Source organism: Lathamus discolor, chromosome 21 (genome assembly GCF_037157495.1).
Source record: "Lathamus discolor isolate bLatDis1 chromosome 21, bLatDis1.hap1, whole genome shotgun sequence".
Lineage (NCBI taxonomy): Eukaryota > Metazoa > Chordata > Aves > Psittaciformes > Psittacidae > Lathamus > Lathamus discolor.
Window position 1 is genome coordinate 209,566 of NC_088904.1, and position 17,960 is coordinate 227,525.

A 17,960-nucleotide genomic window follows, 5' to 3' on the forward strand; every position below is an offset into this window, starting at 1 on the left:
CTCCCCTGCTTCCAAAACACAGCCTCCCATCTTCGCTACAGCATTTATTTTAACATCAACCTGGGCACAGCCAGGTCAGCACCACCTCAGCCGTGGGGTGAAAACACAGCACCAGGGCTGACTATTAGGCTCATGATCCCAGGCTCCCAGTAGGATGTGAGCCTGGGCAGTGCTCTGTCCTGTGTTCCCTTTCTTCACACTAGGGCTGAGACCCGGCTGTGAGTTCAGAGCGCCTGCAGGCACCACCAGGCAAAGGCAGAGGTAGTTTCCCAGCTCAGTGCAACTTGCTGCATCCCCCAGGCTCTTGGCAAAGCCAGGAAGGAGTGGGTGCCAAGGGTGCTGCTGGGTCTCCCTTGGGGTGCCAGCGTGCACCCACACGTGGGTGAGCCCTGCAGTTGTACTTCTAGCACCAGCCTCACGTGGGGAAAGGCACCATCGGTGAGTGTAAAAGCACTGTGGTGAGCACATGGGTGACACCTTTCACGTGGGGTTCCCTCTCCTGCCATCACCAGGCCAAGGTTAGGGACCCGGAGAAGGGCCAGAACAGGCACTGAGGTTGGGAGGAGGTGCCCAAACTGTGGCACCACCAGTGCCGACAGTGCTCAGGCCTCCAGAACCTCCCACTGTGTCCTAAGTAAAGCTAAGGAGGTGCAGGATTAGACTCTGCCGGGGACCTGGCACTCTGCTGAGGGTGCTGGGGCAGGAGGCAGAGCTTGTCCTGTCCATGCAGCCCCAAGCACATGCAGCAGCAGCCAGGCTGGTGCTCAGAGGAAGAAGGGCTGCTCCTGCCCTGTCAGCAGGCGGTATGTGGAGGCCGGCATTGTCTTGATGTGGACCTGGGCAGAAACACACACATCAGCTGGGGATGCCAAAGCCCAGGCTGGAGGGTGCTGGTGCCAAACCAGCTCCATGGGCAGCCCCAGCCACAGTTCACCTCGCTGACAGCCTGCGTGAGGATCTGGATAATCTTCTCGTGTGGTGTTGCCACCACGCTTTGTCCATTGATCTCAATGATGCGGTGCCCCACACGGATGCCACCTCTCTCTGCGATGCCCCCGCGCATCAGGCTGCAGATCTGGGTAGGGAAAGAGGATCAGAGCTGTGGCCACAGCCCAGGGCCAGGAACAACTGCCCTCAAACCCTTGCATCTGGGCAGGCTCCCAGTAACAGCTCTGCACTTCCGTGCTGCTCCTTCAGCACACAGCAAGGGCAGGGCTGTCCCTCTGCATCACAGCCACGTGCTGAGCTGCAGCAGCACACAGGCTTCTGTTCCCCTGGCTCCCCTCAGCTCCCCCCAGCTCCCCCCATCAGCGCCCATCAAACCCTTGTGCTCCCATCTGGGCTGCAGAGTCAGAGCTGCTCCCTGGGGCAGCAGCCATTCCACACCCTCCGCTTCCCCATCAGCTCCCACTGGCCCTGGAAATGCTCCTCTCTACTTTTCCAACACAGCCTCAGAGCAGGGAGTGGCTGGAACATGGGCAAGAGCAACAACGTCCCTAAGGACATGCCAAGAAAGCCAGGAAGAAAGCACCACCCTGAAAGCAAACAGCAAAGGAGCACCAGGGTGAAAGATGCAACCCCTGGTGCTGCAGGAGAGCTGTGAGAAGCCTTTTCCTGTAGCACAAACAATGGTTCTTTCCCCGTGGAAGCCTGAGGAGCATTGGAACAGTGTGGACACAACCAGAACCACGTGGCTCCTGCAGAGGAGTGACTGGAGCCCTTGGCACACCCCAAGAACTCACCACGCCATTCTCAACACAGAAGCCCAGCTGGTACTTGGAGTCAGGGCGCCGGATGACAGCCGTGGTGACAGGGGGACAGTGCACAATGTTCAGTGTTACCTCTGTCTGGTGCTTCAGCTCCTGAAAGATGGGACATGGCTTTGTCGGACACTGGCAGCTGTGCTGAGGGGTGACGCAGCCATGGTGCTAAGGATCAGCAACCTGTGTTCAGTGGGGAAACTGAGGCACACACAGGGATCTGCCATGCTCAAATTCAGGGAGAACTTATAAATCCAGTCCAAGATGTCTCACTCTGCCCTGAGGCCACAGTCCTTGCTCTCAGCTCCTTCCTGCCTGGGAGGTAGAAGATGTAACAGGTTCACAGAATCCCAGACTGGTTTGGGTTGGAAAGGACCCTAAGATCATCCAGTCCCAATCCCTGCCACAGGCAGGGACCCCTTCCACTGGAGCCACTTGCTCCAAGCCCCTGTGTCCAACCTGGCCTTGAGCACTGCCAGGGATGGGGCAGCCACAGCTTCTCTGGGCACCCTGTGCCAGCGCCTCAGCACCCTCACAGGGAAGAGCTTCTGCCTAAGAGCTCATCTCAGGCCCCCCTTGGGCAGGTTCAAGCCATTCCCCCTTGTCCTGTCCCTACAGGCCCTTGTCCAAAGCCCCTCTCTGGGTTTCCTGCAGCCCCTTTAGGCACTGGAGCTGCTCTCAGGTCTCCCCTTCAGGAGCCTTCTCTTCTCCAGGCTGACCCAGCCCAGCTCTCTCAGCCTGGCTCCAGAGCAGAGCTGCTCCAGCCCTTGCGCAGCTCTGTGGCCTCCTCTGGACTCCCTTTTCCCTCCAGCTCAGGAACCTGCCTCCTCACCCACCCTCCTCGAGCACCTGCACCCTGACACAGCAAGTTTTGTCCCCAGCTTTGTCCCTGCCTTGTCACATCCCTTCCTCCCAAGCACTCAAGAGCAAGAACTAGGATGGGAATGGTTCCCACACTCCTTCCTGCTCTGCCCCACAGCCTCCTCTTACCTACCCACCCCCAAGCCAGAGCATCGGGGGGGACACCCTGGTGTTACAGACACTCTCGGGCACACTCAGAAGCAGTGGGGCTGCTGCTCATCTCTGCCAGCATTGGTCCCGCTGGGCTGGAGGAGGCTCACCCGGATGATGCTCTGGCACGTGGCGAGGGGCAGCCCCACCAGGCTCATCCCGTTGATGCACATGAGGCGGTCCCCGATGCTCAGCTCACCCGACCTCTCCGCAGGGCCGCCATGCATCAGGTTGGCGATGACCACCGTGGGCAGGATGGAGCCCCAGCCTGACTCCACGATGGCAATGCCCAGGATCTCCCCCTTCTGCTTCTGGATGCAGACCTGCAGAGGGGTGCACGCATGGATTATGGTCACCAGTCACAGGGTGCATGTTGCCAGCACGAGTGTCCTGGGGAGCCATGGAGGGGGTGGCACCAGGGTACCCCACACTGTTCCACCCCTCTAAAGCAGCTCTTACGTCCTTGCAGTTCTCCTGCTGGGAGAAGTGGCTCAGCTCTGCATTGTATTGCTCCTGCTCCTCCAGGGCATGGCTGTACTGGCGAGGGCTCAGCTCGCTCGGGTCGATGCTGTTGGCCTCCAGGAAGCGCTGGTAGGCGACTCCGAATGCCTGCCCAATGGCCTGAGCGATGACCTGCGCCTGGAGAAAGAAAGGAGTTGTTTGTCCCCATAGCTCTTGGCCAGCAGCTGCCAGCACCCTGCAATGGCCAATGCTGTGGCTGGGAACTCCAGGGAATCCTCACTTCGTCCCTGCCTGAATGGGCCCCTGCATGATGCCAGTTTTGTCACTGGACTCTTCCATGTCAGAGTTTATAGAATCCCAGCCTGGTTTGGCTTGGAAAGGACCTTAAGATCACCCAGACCCAACCCCTGCCATGGGCAGGGACCCCTTCCACTGGAGCAGCTTGCTCCAAGCCCCTGTGTCTGACCTGGCCTTGAGCACTGCCAGGGATGGGGCAGCCACAGCTTCTCTGGGCACCCCGTGCGAGCGCCTCGGCACCTGGGGGGCTCAGGTGGGCTCCTTCTCCCTCCCTGTGCTCACTGCAAGCCCCCAGCATGGAGACCCGGAGCACTTGGTCACATTAGAGGAGGATGAGGCCCAGGCTCCCGGTGTAACCCTCCCAAGCGCCTTTCCCTCCTCACATCAGCCGAGTGGAAGACGTGGCAGATCATGGTGTAGAGCCGCTTCTGCCCCGCACCCGGCGCCTGCCGCGGCAGCTTCCGTCGCGCCATGAGCACCACGAGGGAGCCAATGTCGGCGATGTAGGAGATGGTCTGCAGGGAGTGATCCATCATGGCCTCCTGTAAGGGGCAGTGACCAGCTCTGTGCTTCGAGGGACAAACAGCTCCTTCCATCAGCGGCTCGCCCAGCTCAAGCTGGGAACCCAGCGGTTCCCAGGAGGTGCAGTTTGCATGAGAAGCCTCGGGTGAGCACACAGAGCCCTGAGGGACACCTCCCGCCTGTGTGAGCTGACCATGGAGAGCCCCATGTCCATGTGGATGCTCCCTGCTCACCTGCGTGTCAGCCGTGAGCACCTTGATCCTCTGTGTGGAGACAAACAGCTCCACCTCTGTCATGGGCTGGGACTCCCCGTCCGGGGCCTGCAGGACGAAGCACCCAGGTCACTACTGCTGCTGCTGGGGGGGCGCCCTGCCCCATAGCCAGGAGGTCCCTAAGCAGGTCCCCAGCGGTGCCCCAAGCCCATGGGGCACCAGGCTGATGGCAGCTGTGCCCCTTCCCCTCCTATACCTTGATCCTGTCCACTGCCTCCTGGGCTTGTGCCATGCGGACGCTGGTCGGTGGGTTCCGCTCCGAGATCAGCTGCGTGGAGCCCAGGTACTTGGCTCCAAAAATCACACCGTCCAGCAGATCCTCCGGCTCACAGGGGCCTAGAACTGAGGCATCGGGAGGGACTAAGCAGGGGCTAGTGCCCCCCACCGCAGAGGTACCAACTCCTGCTGCCCGTTAACTGTGTTCCTACACATGCAACATGGAACGATGTTGCCCCTTGCAACATCGGTTGAACCAACCCTGGCCCAGGGCTGCTTCCTTCTGGAACTCTTCTTTCTCCCTTCCCAAGCCTGAAACCCTCCCACTGCCCCCTCCCTGATCCCCGGAGCACCCCCATTTGCTCAGTGAGGGACTGAACGAGTTCCCTGGAGTCCGCAGCCACGTTCCCACCCTGTGTGTGCGCAGAGCTGGGTGCTCCCTCCCATGTCCTTTAGCCCGGGTCCAAGCACGAGGCGGTGGGTCAGGACTCACCCTCTTTGAAGGCCAGGCAGGAGGACGGAGGTTCCCTGCTCTGCAAAGCAACAGGAGAGCAGGTGAGGCTGCGGTCGGGATCCCAGGGATCGGCCGTGTGAGCACCCTGCGCACTTAGGCAGCCAAAGCCAGTCCCGAGGGTCAGATCCGGGCACCTCAGCAGCGAGACCTGAGCAGAAGCCACCCCTGGCTCCCCTCTGCCCCCACCCAGAGCCCCACAGGACCAGAGCCCCGGGGCACTCACAGTGACAGCGCCGGGCGGTGCCTGCTCCTTCTCCGGGGCGGGTGACGGGGACACGCAGGCTGGCTCTGGGGAGCAGTCCCCGGGGTTCTCACCGCTGGAGCCCAGCTCGCTCAGCTCCTCTCCACAGCACCCGTGGCCACAGGGTCCTTCCTCCGGGCTCCCCACAGCGGCCGGCTCCTCCTGAGCACGCAGCACCTCCAGGCCGGCCCCACACAGGACCCTGGAGCAGGCCAAAGGGGTCCCGGCGCCGGGCTCGGGCAGGCCCCCCTCGTGGCACAGGAGGCTCAGCAGGTCCTCCCGCTCGGCGTCGGCGAACAGCAGCCCGTGGCAGGGCCGGGAGCAGACCGGGTGCCGGGCGCAGCAGCGCCGGGTGTCCAAGCCCCGGCCCGTGGCCACGTGCAGCGGGCACGGCAGGCACCGGCCCTGGCACTGCCGGCGGCCCCGCCGGGCCCGGCTCCCCGCCGGAGGGGCGGCGCAGGCGCCTGGGCCCCGCTCGGAGCAGGGCGGGTCGCAGAGGCTGGGGTCGAGGCTCTCGAGCTGCCCCAGCAGGGCCCGCAGCTCCGGGGCCTCGTCCTCCGCAGCCTCATCCAGCTCCATGCCCGCAGGGTCGCCGCTGCCAGGGCCCTGCGGGCGCCCCGGGGCCGAGGGGGCGCCCCCAGCACCCGGTTCCCAGCTCCCGGGGTCCCGCGGCTCCGCGCTCCCTCCCTCCTCTTCCGTGGCCGCCCCCAGGCGCCGTCCGCCCCCAGCTCCCTCCGGGCCCGCGACCGTGGGAGGGCCCGGGCCGGGTCCCCGCTGCCCCCCGGAGCCGCGGGCAGAGGCCGGGGAGGCGAATGGGGACAGCTCCGGGTCGCGGGGCCGCGCCGCAGGCTCCTCCTCCGTGTCCATGGCCGGCGGCTCCGGCACCGCAGCGCTGCCGGGGCTCACGGCCGCCCGGCGGGGCCCATGGCTCGGGGCGGGCCGGCCCGAGCCGCACCGGCCCCACCCAACTCGGCCGGGGCCCGGACGCACCCTCCCCGCTGCCGGGCGCAGCTGCGCATGCGCTGCCCCACCCCTCCCGGTGGGCTCCGCCCCTTCCTGCGGCTCAGCCTATTCCGGTTCCGCCCGGCCCGGTGGGCCGCTCGCGCCCCAACATGGCGGCCCGGGCGTTGCTGCTGCGGGCGGCGCTCCCCGGCCCGGCGCTCCCCGGCCCGGCCCGTGGCTACGCCAAGAAACCGGGTGAGCCCCGGCCCCGGCCCTTTCTCCCCGGTGACCCGCGCCCGGCCCCAGCTCCCTCCTCTCCCCTGTGCCTTCCGTCCCCCGGTCTCTCCTTCCCAGCCCCGTGCTGCTGCCCCCGCCGGCGCCGGGCTCTCGCCCCGTCCCTCGCCCAGACTGGGCTCCTGCTCCCCCGCTCTGACCGTGCCCTTGTCCCGCAGCCGTGAAGGTGAAGGGCAAAAGTGTGCCGAAGGAGGGGCTGAAGCCGCCGGAGGTGTGCACCGACCCCGCCATGCTCAGCGCCTACGCCATGGGCGTCAATTACTTCAAAGATGGCCCCGAGGTGGCCCTGAAGCCCGACTCGGAGTACCCGGACTGGTAGGTGCTGCCTGCTCCCCTTGCTGTGTCCCTGTGGAGGTTGCATCCCAGGGGCACAGATGGGCAAGGGGGACACGGAGCTGCCCTGGGAGAAGGAAAGCTGCTGCTCCAGAGTCCAGAGGCCCCGCTGAGGGCTGGAGCAGGGGGCACTGTGCCTGTGGAGGGTGAGGACCAGCGTGTCCCAGTCACACTCTTCCATTGCTTGGCCCCCTGCCCGTTCATTTGCCCTCCCTCCTTTAGCCTCATCCTCTTGTGTTTGCCCCCAGGCTCTTTAAGATCCACCTCGGGCCTCCCAAGAAGCTGGAGGAGCTGGATCCCAACTCTCTCGAGTACTGGAGGCGCCTGCGGAAGTACAACACGTGGCAGCACAACAGGCTGAAGAAGAGCAAGAAGCTGTAGGTGCCCGGGGCTGCCCCGAGCCCAGCTTCTGTTCTTGGGCTGCTCCTCTTGCTGTAAATGAGTAATAAACCTCTGGTGAGACAGGGGCCTGTGATGGGGCAGTGGCCAGCTCAGGCCACCTGCAAGCTCAGCGCAGGTCCCGCCTCATGCTGGGGGCTGAGGCAACACAAGCCACATGGTTTTGGTGTATTTGGTGAAACAGAAGCTGGGTTTTTTGCTGGTAGAAGGGTCCTGCGGTGGAAGGATCCTGCACTGGAGCATTGGCTGGGGACTGGCGCTGCTGGTAGCACTTTGTCACCTTGGGTTGTCTCTGACCCAGACTTGCTGCCCAGCAGCTCCTGCCTGGCCCCAAGTTGGGCTGTGGGGACAAAGCAGCCACCTTCAAGGTCCTCCCAGCTACGAGAGAGCAGTTCAGCTGAGAAGGACCTGGGAGTGCTGGTGGGTGATATGTTGACCATGAGCCAGTCATGGGCTTATGGCCAGGAGGGACAAGAGTATCCTGGGGTGCCCTGGGAGGAGTGTGGCAGCAGGTCAAGGGAGGTGGTTCCTCCTCCGCTGTCCCTGGTGAGGCCACATCTGGAGCACTGTGTCCAGTGCTGGGCTCCCTGGGATGAGAGACAAGGAGTTGGAGAGGATCCAGCAGAGGCCACAGGGATGCTCAGTGGTCTGGAGCATCTCAGATGAGAGATTGTGAGAGCTGAGCCTCATTGGTCAGAGAAGAGCAGACTGAGATGGGATCTCATCAGTGCAGATCAATAGCTCAAAGGTGGGTGCTGGGTGAATGGGGCCTGACTCTTCTCGGTGCCCAGCAACAGGATGAGGAGCTATGGCCAGAATTCCTGTGTGAGCTGCTCTGGGGGCCCTGCCCTGGCAGGGCTTGCACTGGGTGATCTCCAGAGGTTCCTTCAACCCTGGTGCTGCTGTGGGAGGGCTGAGCCGGTGCCAGGGCTGTGTCGTGCTCCCTGGGCACAGGAGGAAGCAGAAGTGCCGCTGCCGCAGCGCGGGGGGGGCTGGAGGGCTTGGACCCTTGTTTCCTCTGTGCGGGCTCAGCGCTGGGAGCTGCCGGGGCTGGGGCTGTGTCCAGCGGTGAGTGCTCTGCTCTGCCCTGTGCCACTGCCACCCGTGGGGCAGGGCCGGGGACACCGAGGGCCCGTCTCTGCCTGGGGGCCCCTGGGGGTGCCTTGTTCTGCGTGGGTTGGGGGGAGGAGGGCGCTGGTCCCTGGGTGCTGCCCCTGCTTTGTGCCACGCTCCCCTCATTGCCAAAGCCTTTGCAAGGGTCACAGGGACCCGAGGTGCGTGCCGGGACCCCCCTGTACCCTTCCCTAACCCGCCCATGCGCCTCATGGTGGCCCAGCAGGGCTCAGGCTGGCTCTGGAGCCATCCCCCAGGGGCCTGGTGGTGCTGAGGGGGCTGCTGGTGCCTCACGGGGTTCCCTGCCACTGCCCTCTGTGGTGGGCCCTGTTCTCTGTCCCCTGAAGGGACAGGGGTGGGCCCAGGGGACCTCCTCTCTGTCCAGTTCCCGGCTGGCTGCTGGCAGCCAGGTCCCAGCTCCTCCCTGGAGAGGCTCCTGCAGGGAGCTGACTGGATGCCAGCCTGTGCCAGTGCTCTTCCTCCTGACCCACACGTCTGTGGTGGTGTCTGGAGGGGCACAGGCGCTCATCCTCCCCCATCACCACTGGTCACTGTGGTCCCCCCGCAGGGGCCGGGCGCGATGGGGGACTGGAGCTCGCCCATCAGCTCGCTCGGTGGGGAGGTGCTGGCCCGGCTCTGCCAGCTCCTGGACATCACCGGCTGCGGCTGGCGCAGGTTGGCCGAGGTGGTGGCGGTGGAGAAACGCTTCAGGTGCAGGTAGGGGCAGAGGGAACGTCCCTGGGTGGCAGCACCGTGAGCTGAGCCTGGCCCCCAATCGCCCCACAGTGGCCACAGCCTGGGCGGGGGGAGCTGGGCTGCGGTGCTGAGCGCTGCGGGCACCTTGCAGCGAGGAGGAGCTGGAGATGTGCTCGCTGAAGGTGCTGGAGCCCCATGGCAGCCCCTCACAGAGCCTCCTGCAGCTCCTGGCTGAGCGCAACTGCACCCTGCAGGACCTGCTGGGCTGCCTGGAGAGGATGGGGCACACGCAGGCCTGCCACGTCCTCAGCAGTGCCGGTAGGGACGGGCACTGGGGCCCCACGGGGCCTGGAGAGGGCATCAGCAGGAGGAAAGCAGGGGGAGATGAGTGCTTCCTGCTGGTGGGCTTGCTCTGGGCAGCAGTGCCCAGGGCGGGGTGGCCTGGGATGGATGTAGTAGGGACAGGATGGGATGAGAGGAGTAATAGGATGGGATGGGAGAAGAAGGGATAGGATGCATGGATGCAGTAGGGTGAGATAGGATGTGATCAGGGGTCATGCTGTGGCAGGGCGAGGGATGGGATGGGGTGGGAAGGGAAGGGGCAGAACAGAATGGGATAGGACAGGATACAGTGTGACAAGATCGGTGAAGCAGAGCAGGGTGGGATGGGTGGCGCTGGGTGGGACAGGTAGGATAAGGAGGCTGGGACAGGACTGAGGGGTGGGATAGGACAGGGTGCAGTTGGATGGGGTGGGATGGAAGAGCACAGGCTATGGTGGGCCAGGATGGGACAGGACCACACAAGCTGGTGCAAGGGGGGCAGGTCTCAGCCAGCCCAGGCTGCTCTCTCCTCTCCCAGTCCAGGACACGATCCGCATTGTGGAGCAGCCGCAGTCGCAGGTGGTGGCAGAGGGGATGCGCGTGTCCCTGAGCTGCCGGGCTGCTGGCCCGCCGGGGCTCACGTACCAGTGGTTCTGCGGGAGGCAGGAGGTGAGGGCCTGCCCCGGCCGTGGTGCAGGATGGGTCAGAGGGAGCCCCAGTCCTGGTCACCTCCTGTCCTGTAGGTGCCTGGAGCCACGGCCCCGGAGCTGGTGATGGACACGGCTGCGCCATGGGGCCGTTCCGAGTGGTTCATCTGCCGCGTGAACTGTGCGGACGCCTTCACCTTCTCCCAGTGGGTGCGTGTCCAGGTGGAGAGGAGCAGCAGCCCTGGTGCAGGTGGGCCCCGAGATAGGGTCCCCAGGCTGGAAGCTGTGGGGCACCACTCATCCCATCAGGAATGGGGTGGCTCCCGCAGGACATCGACTGCAGTGTTGCACCCCAGCTCTGGACCTTCTGGGGCTACGGTGCCCATGGAAGAGTTGTGTCATGGAATGGGTTGGGTTGGAAGGGGTCTTAAAGCTCCACCAGCTCCAACCCCTGCCACGGGCAGGGACCCCTTCCACTGGAGCAGCTTGCTCCAAGCCCCTGTGTCCAACCTGGCCTTGAGCACTGCCAGGGATGGGGCAGCCACAGCTTCTCTGGGCACCCTGTGCCAGCGCCTCAGCACCCTCACAGGGAAGAGCTTCTGCCTAAGAGCTCAGCTCAGGCTCCCCTCGGGCAGGTTCAAGCCATTCCCCTTGGCCTGTCCCTACAGGCCCTTGTCCCAAGCCCCTCTCCAGGCTCCCTGCAGCCCCTTTAGGCACTGGAGCTGCTCTCAGGTCTCCCCTTCAGGAGCCTTCTCCTCTCCAGGCTGGCCCAGCCCAGCTCTCCCAGCCTGGCTCCATAGGTTGAGGGAATACCCTGTGTGTCCCTCATGTCCACTTGTCTCATGCTACCCATGGGTGCCAGGACCTGCAGCTGGGGGACCTGTGAGCAGCCCTATGGAGCTCTGGGTGCTCAATTTGCTGCCTCATCCCCTCGGCAGCTGATGGTCACTGCCCGACCCTGTCAGGGCTGCAGATCCTGCAGCACCCACATACATGTCCCTGGGCAGTGCCAGCCCCACGTGCGCCGAGGCAGAGAGCCCAGAGCCCACAGCTCAGCGCTGGGGCAGGGTTGGCTTCATCCAGGTCTGGAAGAAATAGAGAGAAATAAGCAGATTAAGGGGCAAATCCTGCAGGAGGGGATTAGAGAGGGTGGGAGTGGGAGGGCTCCTGCTCTGCCATGAGGGGCTGGGAGAACAGCCTGGTCCTCCCAGTACAAGGTCTGGTGCAGGAGGGCAGTCAGTGATTTCAGATGGGATTGGGGTCTGAGAGGGGGGTGAAAAATGCCTTTTTGCTTGGGTTTTCCCCAAACTGGGTCTCAAGTGGGGAAAGCGTCAGTAAAGAGGGGCAGGGTGGGTGCTCTGGGCTCTGTCCTGCGGTGAAATGGCATCGGTTTGGAGCAGAACTCTTGCCTGTTTCTGCGTTAAATGCCCTCGGGAGGGAAGGTCACCCCCCCACCATGGGTGCCACGCTGCCCTTGCCCCACCGCACGCCCCTCGCATCCCAAGCCACGGAGATGTTTCTGGGGGGAAGTGGCCAGTGGGGGAAGTGGGGCAGGAGCAGCCTCAGCCCCATCAGTGCCCCCTTGGCCGGCTGGGGGGCGCTGAGCCCCCGCGCCCGCGGCTTTTGTTGGCGCTGGGGAGCCGGGGGGAGCCCCGCGCTGGCGCCAGCCTCGGCACTGATGTCATGTGAAACGTGCAGCCCCATTGAGCGCGTCCCTTCCCCCGGATCAAACCCCATTACTTCCACTGCCCTTAGTTCATTATGTCCCCGCCGCAGCGCGGCTGCTTTGCCCCGGCCCTGCCCCATTAGCTGGGCTGCGGAGCCGGGGGAGCATCGATTATGCGTTTAATGGCTCGTTGGAGGTTTAATTGTCACTAACGAAGCAGACGGGCAGCAGCAGCCGGGGGACGGGGGGCACACAAGGAGCAGGGTCCCGCTGGGGTCAGCGCCTCGCCTGGCCCGCTGGCATCCCAGCCTGACCCTGGGCACGCTGGATGGGGTCTGGTGCGGGGGAGACCCCCCTGGGGTGGTGGGGACGCGGTGGGGATGGGGCAGCATCCCCACACCCGGTCCCAGTAATGCCCCGGGTTGTGGCTGTGGTCAGGCTGAGGGGCTGGGGAAACGTGTTGGTGGGAGGGAGGTCACTTGGTGCCCGCTCCTCTTCCTTAGGGATCCCCAGGGACCTGGGGCTCCCACTTGCCCGGGGGTGAGCCCCCATCCCACCGCCCATCTCTGCTTCAGCACCCCAAGGCCACCACAGGTTCACCCATCTCTGTTCAAGGGGAAGGTCTCCTCTGCAGGTCCCTCTGTGACGGTGTCACTGAGCCCTGGTGCCAGGCAGCTGGGTCCCCTGGGGCTGCAGAGCCATGTTGGGAGCCCCTGGGACACCTCGTGACCCCCCCACTGCTGCCATGAGGTCCCCAAGTCACCAAGCGGGGGTCCCGCTGCCACCCAGTGCCATGGGGTGGCTCTGTGATACCAGCATGTGGCCAGGTGAGTGCCACAGGGGAGCAATGGGGGGGGTCAGACCTTGGGGGGGTGAGCAGGTGCCCCTTGATGAGCGGCTGAGAACACGGCCACAACCCAGAGCAAGTCACCGGTGCCTGGATCCAAGCCCAACCCAAGGGCAAGGGGAGGGGGTGTCCCGGGTGATGCTCCCGCATGCCCCCCCCGGAGCTCTCAGCACACTAATGAGCAGCACAGCCAACGCGGCTGCCGTTGAGCTCTCTTTACTCAGGATACAACCATCTCCTCATCTACCAGCACAACCAGCATCGTCCCCGATGCGGCTAAAAAGGAATCCCCCCAAATACTCCCTAAACCTGGACCTTTGTGTCTGTTCTGTTCAAATCTGCAGCATTTAAAAAAATGTTAATAATAAGGGGAAGGGGAAGGGGCGGGACAAGGAGATGTCCAACTGGGACCCCCGAGCCTTGGCCGTATCCTCAGGCCAGGTCAATGCCTTGGCAAGGCTGCCAGGGTGCCCCCAAACCACGGGGTCCCACCAGCACCCCACCTGCTCCCCTGGCAGTAGCAGGGCTGGCTCAGCGGGGGAGATGCAGCCCAGCATCCCTGTCCTGCGCTGGTCCTGCTGATCCCAATGGTAACACCATCACCCCCCTCGCCTGCCCGGGGGCTGAGCCAGTGCCAGGCTGGGGATGAGGAGCCGGAGGGGAGCATTCATCAAATGGGCTGCCAGGTCTTGTCAATGGTCTGAATGTGCTCCTTGGCTTTCATGCGGAGAGAGGCGATGCTGGAGCTCCTCTGGTCCACCTCCTCCAGCGGGTACTTGTCCACAAAGGTGGTGCCGCACTGGTAGGGCGCTGGGGCCATGGGCTGCATGCCCTGCGCCATGGGCGGCGGGGTGCTGAGGAAGGAGTGACCCCCATAGGGGGGCTGCAGGGCCTGGGGGGCTCCCATGAAGCCGGGGATGCTGTGGACCGTGGTGGCACTGGAGATGGGGGACGTCAGCCATGGGTCCAGCGGGAGGGAGTTGCTCATGGGCCCCACGCTGGGGGTCATGGGAGGCCGGTTGAAGGAGAGCATGGGGGTGTCGTGGAGCTTCATGGAGTTGGCTTCCATCTTCTCCTGCCGCCTCCACTTGGCTCGTCGGTTCTGGAACCAGACCTGTGAGGTGAGAGCCAGGGTGAGCCCCACCGTGCACCACTGGGCTGTATCCCACGCAGTGTGTCCCTCATGGAGTGCTTCAGGTGGGGCGGCCAGTGTGGGGTACCCATACTGGGGACCCGTTGGTCCATCTAATGTCATCTGGCCTTCAGAAGCCCCCAGGCAAAAGCTTCTAGAAGCCAGACTGTGATGGGGGGGCAGAGCAGGTGAGCTCCAGGGACCGGTCACAGTTGCTGGTGGACACTGGGCTGTGCTGGTGCAAACTTCGTGTCCAGAGAAGGGCAACGGAGCTGGTGCAGGGCCTGGAGCACAAGTGTGATGAACGGCTGAGGGACCGGGGGGGGTTTAGTCTGGAGAAGGGAAGGCTCAGGGGGAGCCTTATCCCAGGGACAATGGGGAGCATCCCAGTGGGACCCCAGGCTCTTCCTCAGGGAGCAAAACTTCCTGAGCCCTCCTGGAACCACCCCGCTCTGACAGCCCCGAAACCCTCAAATCCCACCAGGAGCTTGTGCTTTCCCAGTGGAAGTGGCCATGAGCAGTTAAGGTTTGGTTACTTTCCTTCCGGATCAGCTGGAGGGATGGGAGCAGCCACGACCCACAGAGGAGAACAGAGTCTAAACCCCATCTCCCTGCCCAAACGGATCCTCTGGCACTGGGGCTGGAGAGCCAGGCTCAGCCATTGGACCCCTTCTCTGGGGCAGGAGCAGCCAGGCCTGCAGAGGAGCCACACTTGTCCTTGTGCAATGGGGAAACTGAGGCACGGGTCTGGGTGCAGAGCGAAGCTCTGCAGTGCTGGGTGCCCCCTGCCGCCCCCCGGGGTGCCCCTGGCCCTACCTGCACGCGGACCTCGGGCAGGTTGACCTTCATGGCGAGCTCCTCGCGGCTGTACACGTCGGGGTAGTGGGACTTCTCGAAGGCGCGCTCCAGCTCGTGCAGCTGGTACGTGGTGAAGGTGGTGCGGTTCCGCCGGTGCTTCTTCTTGGGCTGCTCCTCCTCTTCCTCGGCGGCGGCAGCGGCGGCGGCCGGGGGGGCGGCCTCGGAGTCCCCCTCACACTTATTCAGGAACATGGTGGTGCCTGTGAGGGGACAGGGGGTTACCTGGAGTGTGCGGACTGCGGCTCCCCCATGAAACCCCAGGTCAGGGACAGCTGGACAAGGGGGTGGATGGAGGGAGGGATGGATGGAGCTTGGATGGATGGATGGATGATGGATGGATGATGGATGGATGGAGGGAGGGATGGATGGATGGTGGAGGGATGGATGAATGGAGAGAGGGATGGATGGATGGACGGTTGATGGATGGACGGATGGATGGATGGATGGATGGATGGATGGATGGATGGATGGATGGAAGGGTGATGGATGGGTGTAATCTTCTCTTCTGCTGCAGCACTATCCCTGGGATTGACACGGGGTCCTGGGAATGGTGTCCTGAGCACCCCATGCTTGGCTCCACTCTCAGATCCCACCAGGCCAAGGTGCCCTGAAGCCAAAAGCCAAATTTCACCTCAAGTAGAGGGTTTTATGAAAGCACCATCTGCAGGAGCTCACCTGCCCTGGTGAGGAGGAGACCAAGCCTGGGTCAGCTCCATCCTTCCAGCCCAATTCCTCTTTCCAGCCTCTTCTTTATGGATTATGAGTCCAGCCCCAAGCCTTTGGAGGACCCAGTGGTGGTCCCCAAACATGGCTGGAGCAACTCAGTGCAGTTCCCCTGGGCTAAGGACCATTTCCTACATGATACGAGCAGGCTCAACCCTTGCAATGTTCCATCTTTGAGCTTTCCATCGGGCACTGGAAATCCTCCTGCAGTATTCCCTGGGGATCCAGCATGTGGGGTGGATCCCCCGGGGGTGGGTGCTGACCATGGGGTGCTCTGGGGATGGGGTGGGTGGTGCTGGGGATGCAGGGGACATGGTGCAAGTGTCACGGTGTGTCCTGGGCTGGGACATGGGGAGGGTTTGGGGTCCCCCCCAGCTGCCACCCCCTTCTCACTCACCTGCTTCTCATTTGAGCAGCTCCGCACCTGAAAGAAGAAGGGAAGGGGCTGAGCACCCAGAGCCCCCTGAGCCCCCACCTGGGGCACAGACCCCCTGTGGGTCCCAGCACCCCACCATGGCCCCCAAGGGCAATGGGGGTACTGGGACAATGGGAATGGGTGAGACGGGTGCTGGAGGTGATGGGTGACACAGGCTGGGGGGGGCTGGGACAGAATGGGGCAAGTGGGAAGAGGGGTCAGTGCCCCTCACCCTGACCCCATCAGGAAGTTCAAATCCCTCTGGGAAGCTGAGGAAGCCCTGGAATGGGAGCAGGAATGACGTGAAGAAAGCAAAACAACCCCGCAGGGCTGGGCCCCCTCCCACTGCACTGCTTGGCCACGGCCATGGGTATCCCTGTCCACAGAGGGGACCTCATTGGCACCAGCCACCCCATGGCTCCCATTCCTCGGATCCCTGAGGCTGCACCGCTTGGGATCGCTGCCTCAATCTGGGTGCAGGGAAGAGCCTCCCCCCTGCTCCCTGCATCTTCCTGTTGGCAATTTTGGGGTTTGAGCCCCTGAGCTTTACAGCTGTGCTGGAAGCCCCAGGGCCCAGAGCCTCGGGAGGGTTTGTCCCCATCTACTCAGTGCCTTGACCTGCGGCTTTCCCACAGGGGCTGCCGGCTGTGGTGGGATTCCCTCTTACTGAGGGCACCCAAAAAAGCAACAGGAGCAGCATCGAGCCCTGGCTGAGGTTGTACAAAGATGATTTCCCTGGAGCCAGAGCATCAGTGGGGACAAGCGGCCTCCCCAGCAGCAGCGACACGGAAGGGACAGCCCTAGCTCTCAGGGGGGTCCTGGGCTTCTGCCTTCCAAAGCCCACCTGGGTGCCAGGATTGGGCTTGCTGAGGATGCTGGGGAGCAAGGGCAGCTCCTGCCCTCCGGCACTGGGGTGCGAGTGATGCTGATGGGAACCAGCGCCTGCTCCTGAGCCCCGAGGAAGGGTCCCAGCCCTGGGGACACCCCAGGGACACCCCAGGGACACCCCAGGGACACCCGGTCCCGTTCTCAGCCTCTCCCCCAGGCGCTTCCTCCCGAACCGCAATAAAAGGCGTTACCTGCTGGGCCCACCGCGGCTTTTCCAGGAGTATTTAACTTTGCTGGTCCCTCCTGGGAACCAAACAAGCGGCTCAAGCGCGCCGATCTCGCAGCTTTGGCAGCCAAAGTTGCCTCTTAGTCTTCTTATTTGTCACAGAACCGCGGCGCTAAGGCTCGGGAGAATCTTTATTTAGTGTTGCAGATGTCACCAAGGCACCGCAGATTGGAAATGAGTCCAAGGGATTAAGACGAGGTTATTAATTGGAGGCCTTCCCCTTTAAGAATGATTGACAGTTACTTTCTGGACAAGTAATTGCTCTAAATGTCCCCCCCCAGCGCGGGTCCGGGGGGCGGTGGAGGACAAAGCCCCGAACTGCCTTCCCCACTCGGATTGTCTCCCCACAAAGGCGTCCTGCTGGAGTTTGCCGTGTAATCCCCTCATTACAGCCAGGAGGAAGAATTAGAGACAGGGGGAGCGGAGAAGAAAGGCCGGGAGACGGGAGGGGGGAGGGAGGAGGATCTCCTTCGGCGGTGGTTGGAGCTCCCCAAGCCCTGGTGGGATGGGGATGCGGCGGCGTGGTCCCTGTGATGGGGATGGAAAACTGGGAGCGATGGGCACAGGGTGTGGGGACAGGAATGGGCACCGGGCATGGTGTGCAGCTGTGAGGACCGAGTGTGGGGAGGGGGTTAAGAAGGCTGGGGACCTGCTGTGGGGTCTGGGTATGGGGGACCAGGCGTAGGGACTGTAGGGACTGTGCTGCCTGAACAGCCCTGGGGACCTGGTATGGACAGCAGGCATGGGGAACAAGGGTAGGGACCAGGCAGGGGGACTGAGTGTGGGGAGCAGCCATGGAGAGCAGCCATGGAGAGCAGGCACTGGGCACTGTCCATGGGACCAGGCGTGATGGTCCCACCTCCTTCATTCCTGGCCATGGGGCTGAGCACAGGGAGCAGGCGTGGTGGCACTCGGTGGGGTCCCGCTGTGGGGGCTGCCCATGGGCCCTGACTTGGGGATGAGGAGCAGAGGCAGCCAGGATGGGGGACAGAAACACCGGGGGGAAATGGGGACATCATGAGGGGGGGCCTGGGGTCCTCGGTGCTGCCCCCATTCCTCTGGGGGGTTTTGCCCTTTTCTTCCTCTGCTCACTTTGGTTTTTCCCCCAGACCTCTTCCTGCCACCTGCAGAAGCTGCCTCAGCTCCTCCCCACTCCCTCACCACA

General features: G+C 63.6%; 4 protein-coding genes across 5 annotated transcripts; 2 read left to right on the plus strand and 2 right to left on the minus strand.

Moving 5' to 3' along the window:
* Nucleotides 1-31: 31 nt before the first annotated feature.
* APBA3 (amyloid beta precursor protein binding family A member 3) lies at nucleotides 32-6,206 on the minus strand. Its single transcript, XM_065699931.1, has 10 exons — nucleotides 5,278-6,206; nucleotides 5,034-5,073; nucleotides 4,521-4,666; nucleotides 4,286-4,372; nucleotides 3,914-4,072; nucleotides 3,231-3,410; nucleotides 2,882-3,094; nucleotides 1,743-1,862; nucleotides 935-1,075; nucleotides 32-836 (listed from the first exon to the last, which is right to left on the minus strand). The coding sequence occupies exons 1-10, from the start codon at nucleotides 6,160-6,162 to the stop codon at nucleotides 765-767; spliced, it is 2,043 nt and encodes a 680-aa protein (XP_065556003.1). The 5' UTR covers nucleotides 6,163-6,206; the 3' UTR covers nucleotides 32-764.
* A 144-nt stretch (nucleotides 6,207-6,350) lies between these two features.
* MRPL54 (mitochondrial ribosomal protein L54) lies at nucleotides 6,351-7,415 on the plus strand. The gene is made up of 3 exons (XM_065699936.1): nucleotides 6,351-6,492; nucleotides 6,690-6,846; nucleotides 7,113-7,415. The coding sequence occupies exons 1-3, from the start codon at nucleotides 6,408-6,410 to the stop codon at nucleotides 7,243-7,245; spliced, it is 375 nt and encodes a 124-aa protein (XP_065556008.1). The 5' UTR covers nucleotides 6,351-6,407; the 3' UTR covers nucleotides 7,246-7,415.
* Nucleotides 7,416-8,223: 808 nt separating this feature from the next.
* Nucleotides 8,224-16,797, plus strand: LOC136024524 (mucosa-associated lymphoid tissue lymphoma translocation protein 1-like). The gene is made up of 6 exons (XM_065699946.1): nucleotides 8,224-8,331; nucleotides 8,945-9,093; nucleotides 9,224-9,390; nucleotides 9,932-10,062; nucleotides 10,137-10,250; nucleotides 16,317-16,797. Exons 2-6 carry the CDS (start codon nucleotides 8,957-8,959, stop codon nucleotides 16,602-16,604), a joined length of 837 nt encoding a protein of 278 aa, XP_065556018.1. The 5' UTR covers nucleotides 8,224-8,331; nucleotides 8,945-8,956; the 3' UTR covers nucleotides 16,605-16,797.
* RAX2 (retina and anterior neural fold homeobox 2) lies at nucleotides 12,588-17,003 on the minus strand. Of its 2 annotated transcripts, none has more exons than XM_065699948.1 (4): nucleotides 16,761-17,003; nucleotides 15,664-15,690; nucleotides 14,514-14,743; nucleotides 12,588-13,667 (listed from the first exon to the last, which is right to left on the minus strand). In XM_065699948.1, the coding sequence occupies exons 3-4, from the start codon at nucleotides 14,733-14,735 to the stop codon at nucleotides 13,224-13,226; spliced, it is 666 nt and encodes a 221-aa protein (XP_065556020.1). In that variant the 5' UTR covers nucleotides 14,736-14,743; nucleotides 15,664-15,690; nucleotides 16,761-17,003; the 3' UTR covers nucleotides 12,588-13,223. The 2 variants fall into 2 exon arrangements, with proteins under 2 accessions (XP_065556020.1, XP_065556019.1); XM_065699947.1 differs by having other exon boundaries at nucleotides 14,502-14,743.
* Between the last annotated feature and the right edge of the window lie 957 nt (nucleotides 17,004-17,960).

Excerpts from the sequence above, each read along its gene's own strand:
- APBA3 (XM_065699931.1), bottom strand. The coding sequence starts at position 6,162 with ATGGACACGGAGGAGGAGCCTGCGGCGCGGCCCCGCGACCCGGAGCTG. Across the intron at positions 4,073-4,285 it reads TGCTCACGGCTGACACGCAG|GAGGCCATGATGGATCACTC; the intron begins GTGAGCAGGGAG and ends TGCCCCTTACAG. Across the intron at positions 3,411-3,913 it reads ACGTCTTCCACTCGGCTGAT|GCGCAGGTCATCGCTCAGGC; the intron begins GTGAGGAGGGAA and ends TTCTTTCTCCAG.
- MRPL54 (XM_065699936.1), top strand. The coding sequence starts at position 6,408 with ATGGCGGCCCGGGCGTTGCTGCTGCGGGCGGCGCTCCCCGGCCCGGCG. Across the intron at positions 6,493-6,689 it reads TGGCTACGCCAAGAAACCGG|CCGTGAAGGTGAAGGGCAAA; the intron begins GTGAGCCCCGGC and ends CTTGTCCCGCAG. Across the intron at positions 6,847-7,112 it reads GACTCGGAGTACCCGGACTG|GCTCTTTAAGATCCACCTCG; the intron begins GTAGGTGCTGCC and ends GTTTGCCCCCAG.
- LOC136024524 (XM_065699946.1), top strand. The coding sequence starts at position 8,957 with ATGGGGGACTGGAGCTCGCCCATCAGCTCGCTCGGTGGGGAGGTGCTG. Across the intron at positions 9,094-9,223 it reads GAGAAACGCTTCAGGTGCAG|CGAGGAGGAGCTGGAGATGT; the intron begins GTAGGGGCAGAG and ends GGCACCTTGCAG. Across the intron at positions 10,063-10,136 it reads GGTTCTGCGGGAGGCAGGAG|GTGCCTGGAGCCACGGCCCC; the intron begins GTGAGGGCCTGC and ends CCTGTCCTGTAG.
- RAX2 (XM_065699947.1), bottom strand. The coding sequence starts at position 14,735 with ATGTTCCTGAATAAGTGTGAGGGGGACTCCGAGGCCGCCCCCCCGGCC. Across the intron at positions 13,668-14,501 it reads TGCCCGAGGTCCGCGTGCAG|GTCTGGTTCCAGAACCGACG; the intron begins GTAGGGCCAGGG and ends CTCACCTCACAG.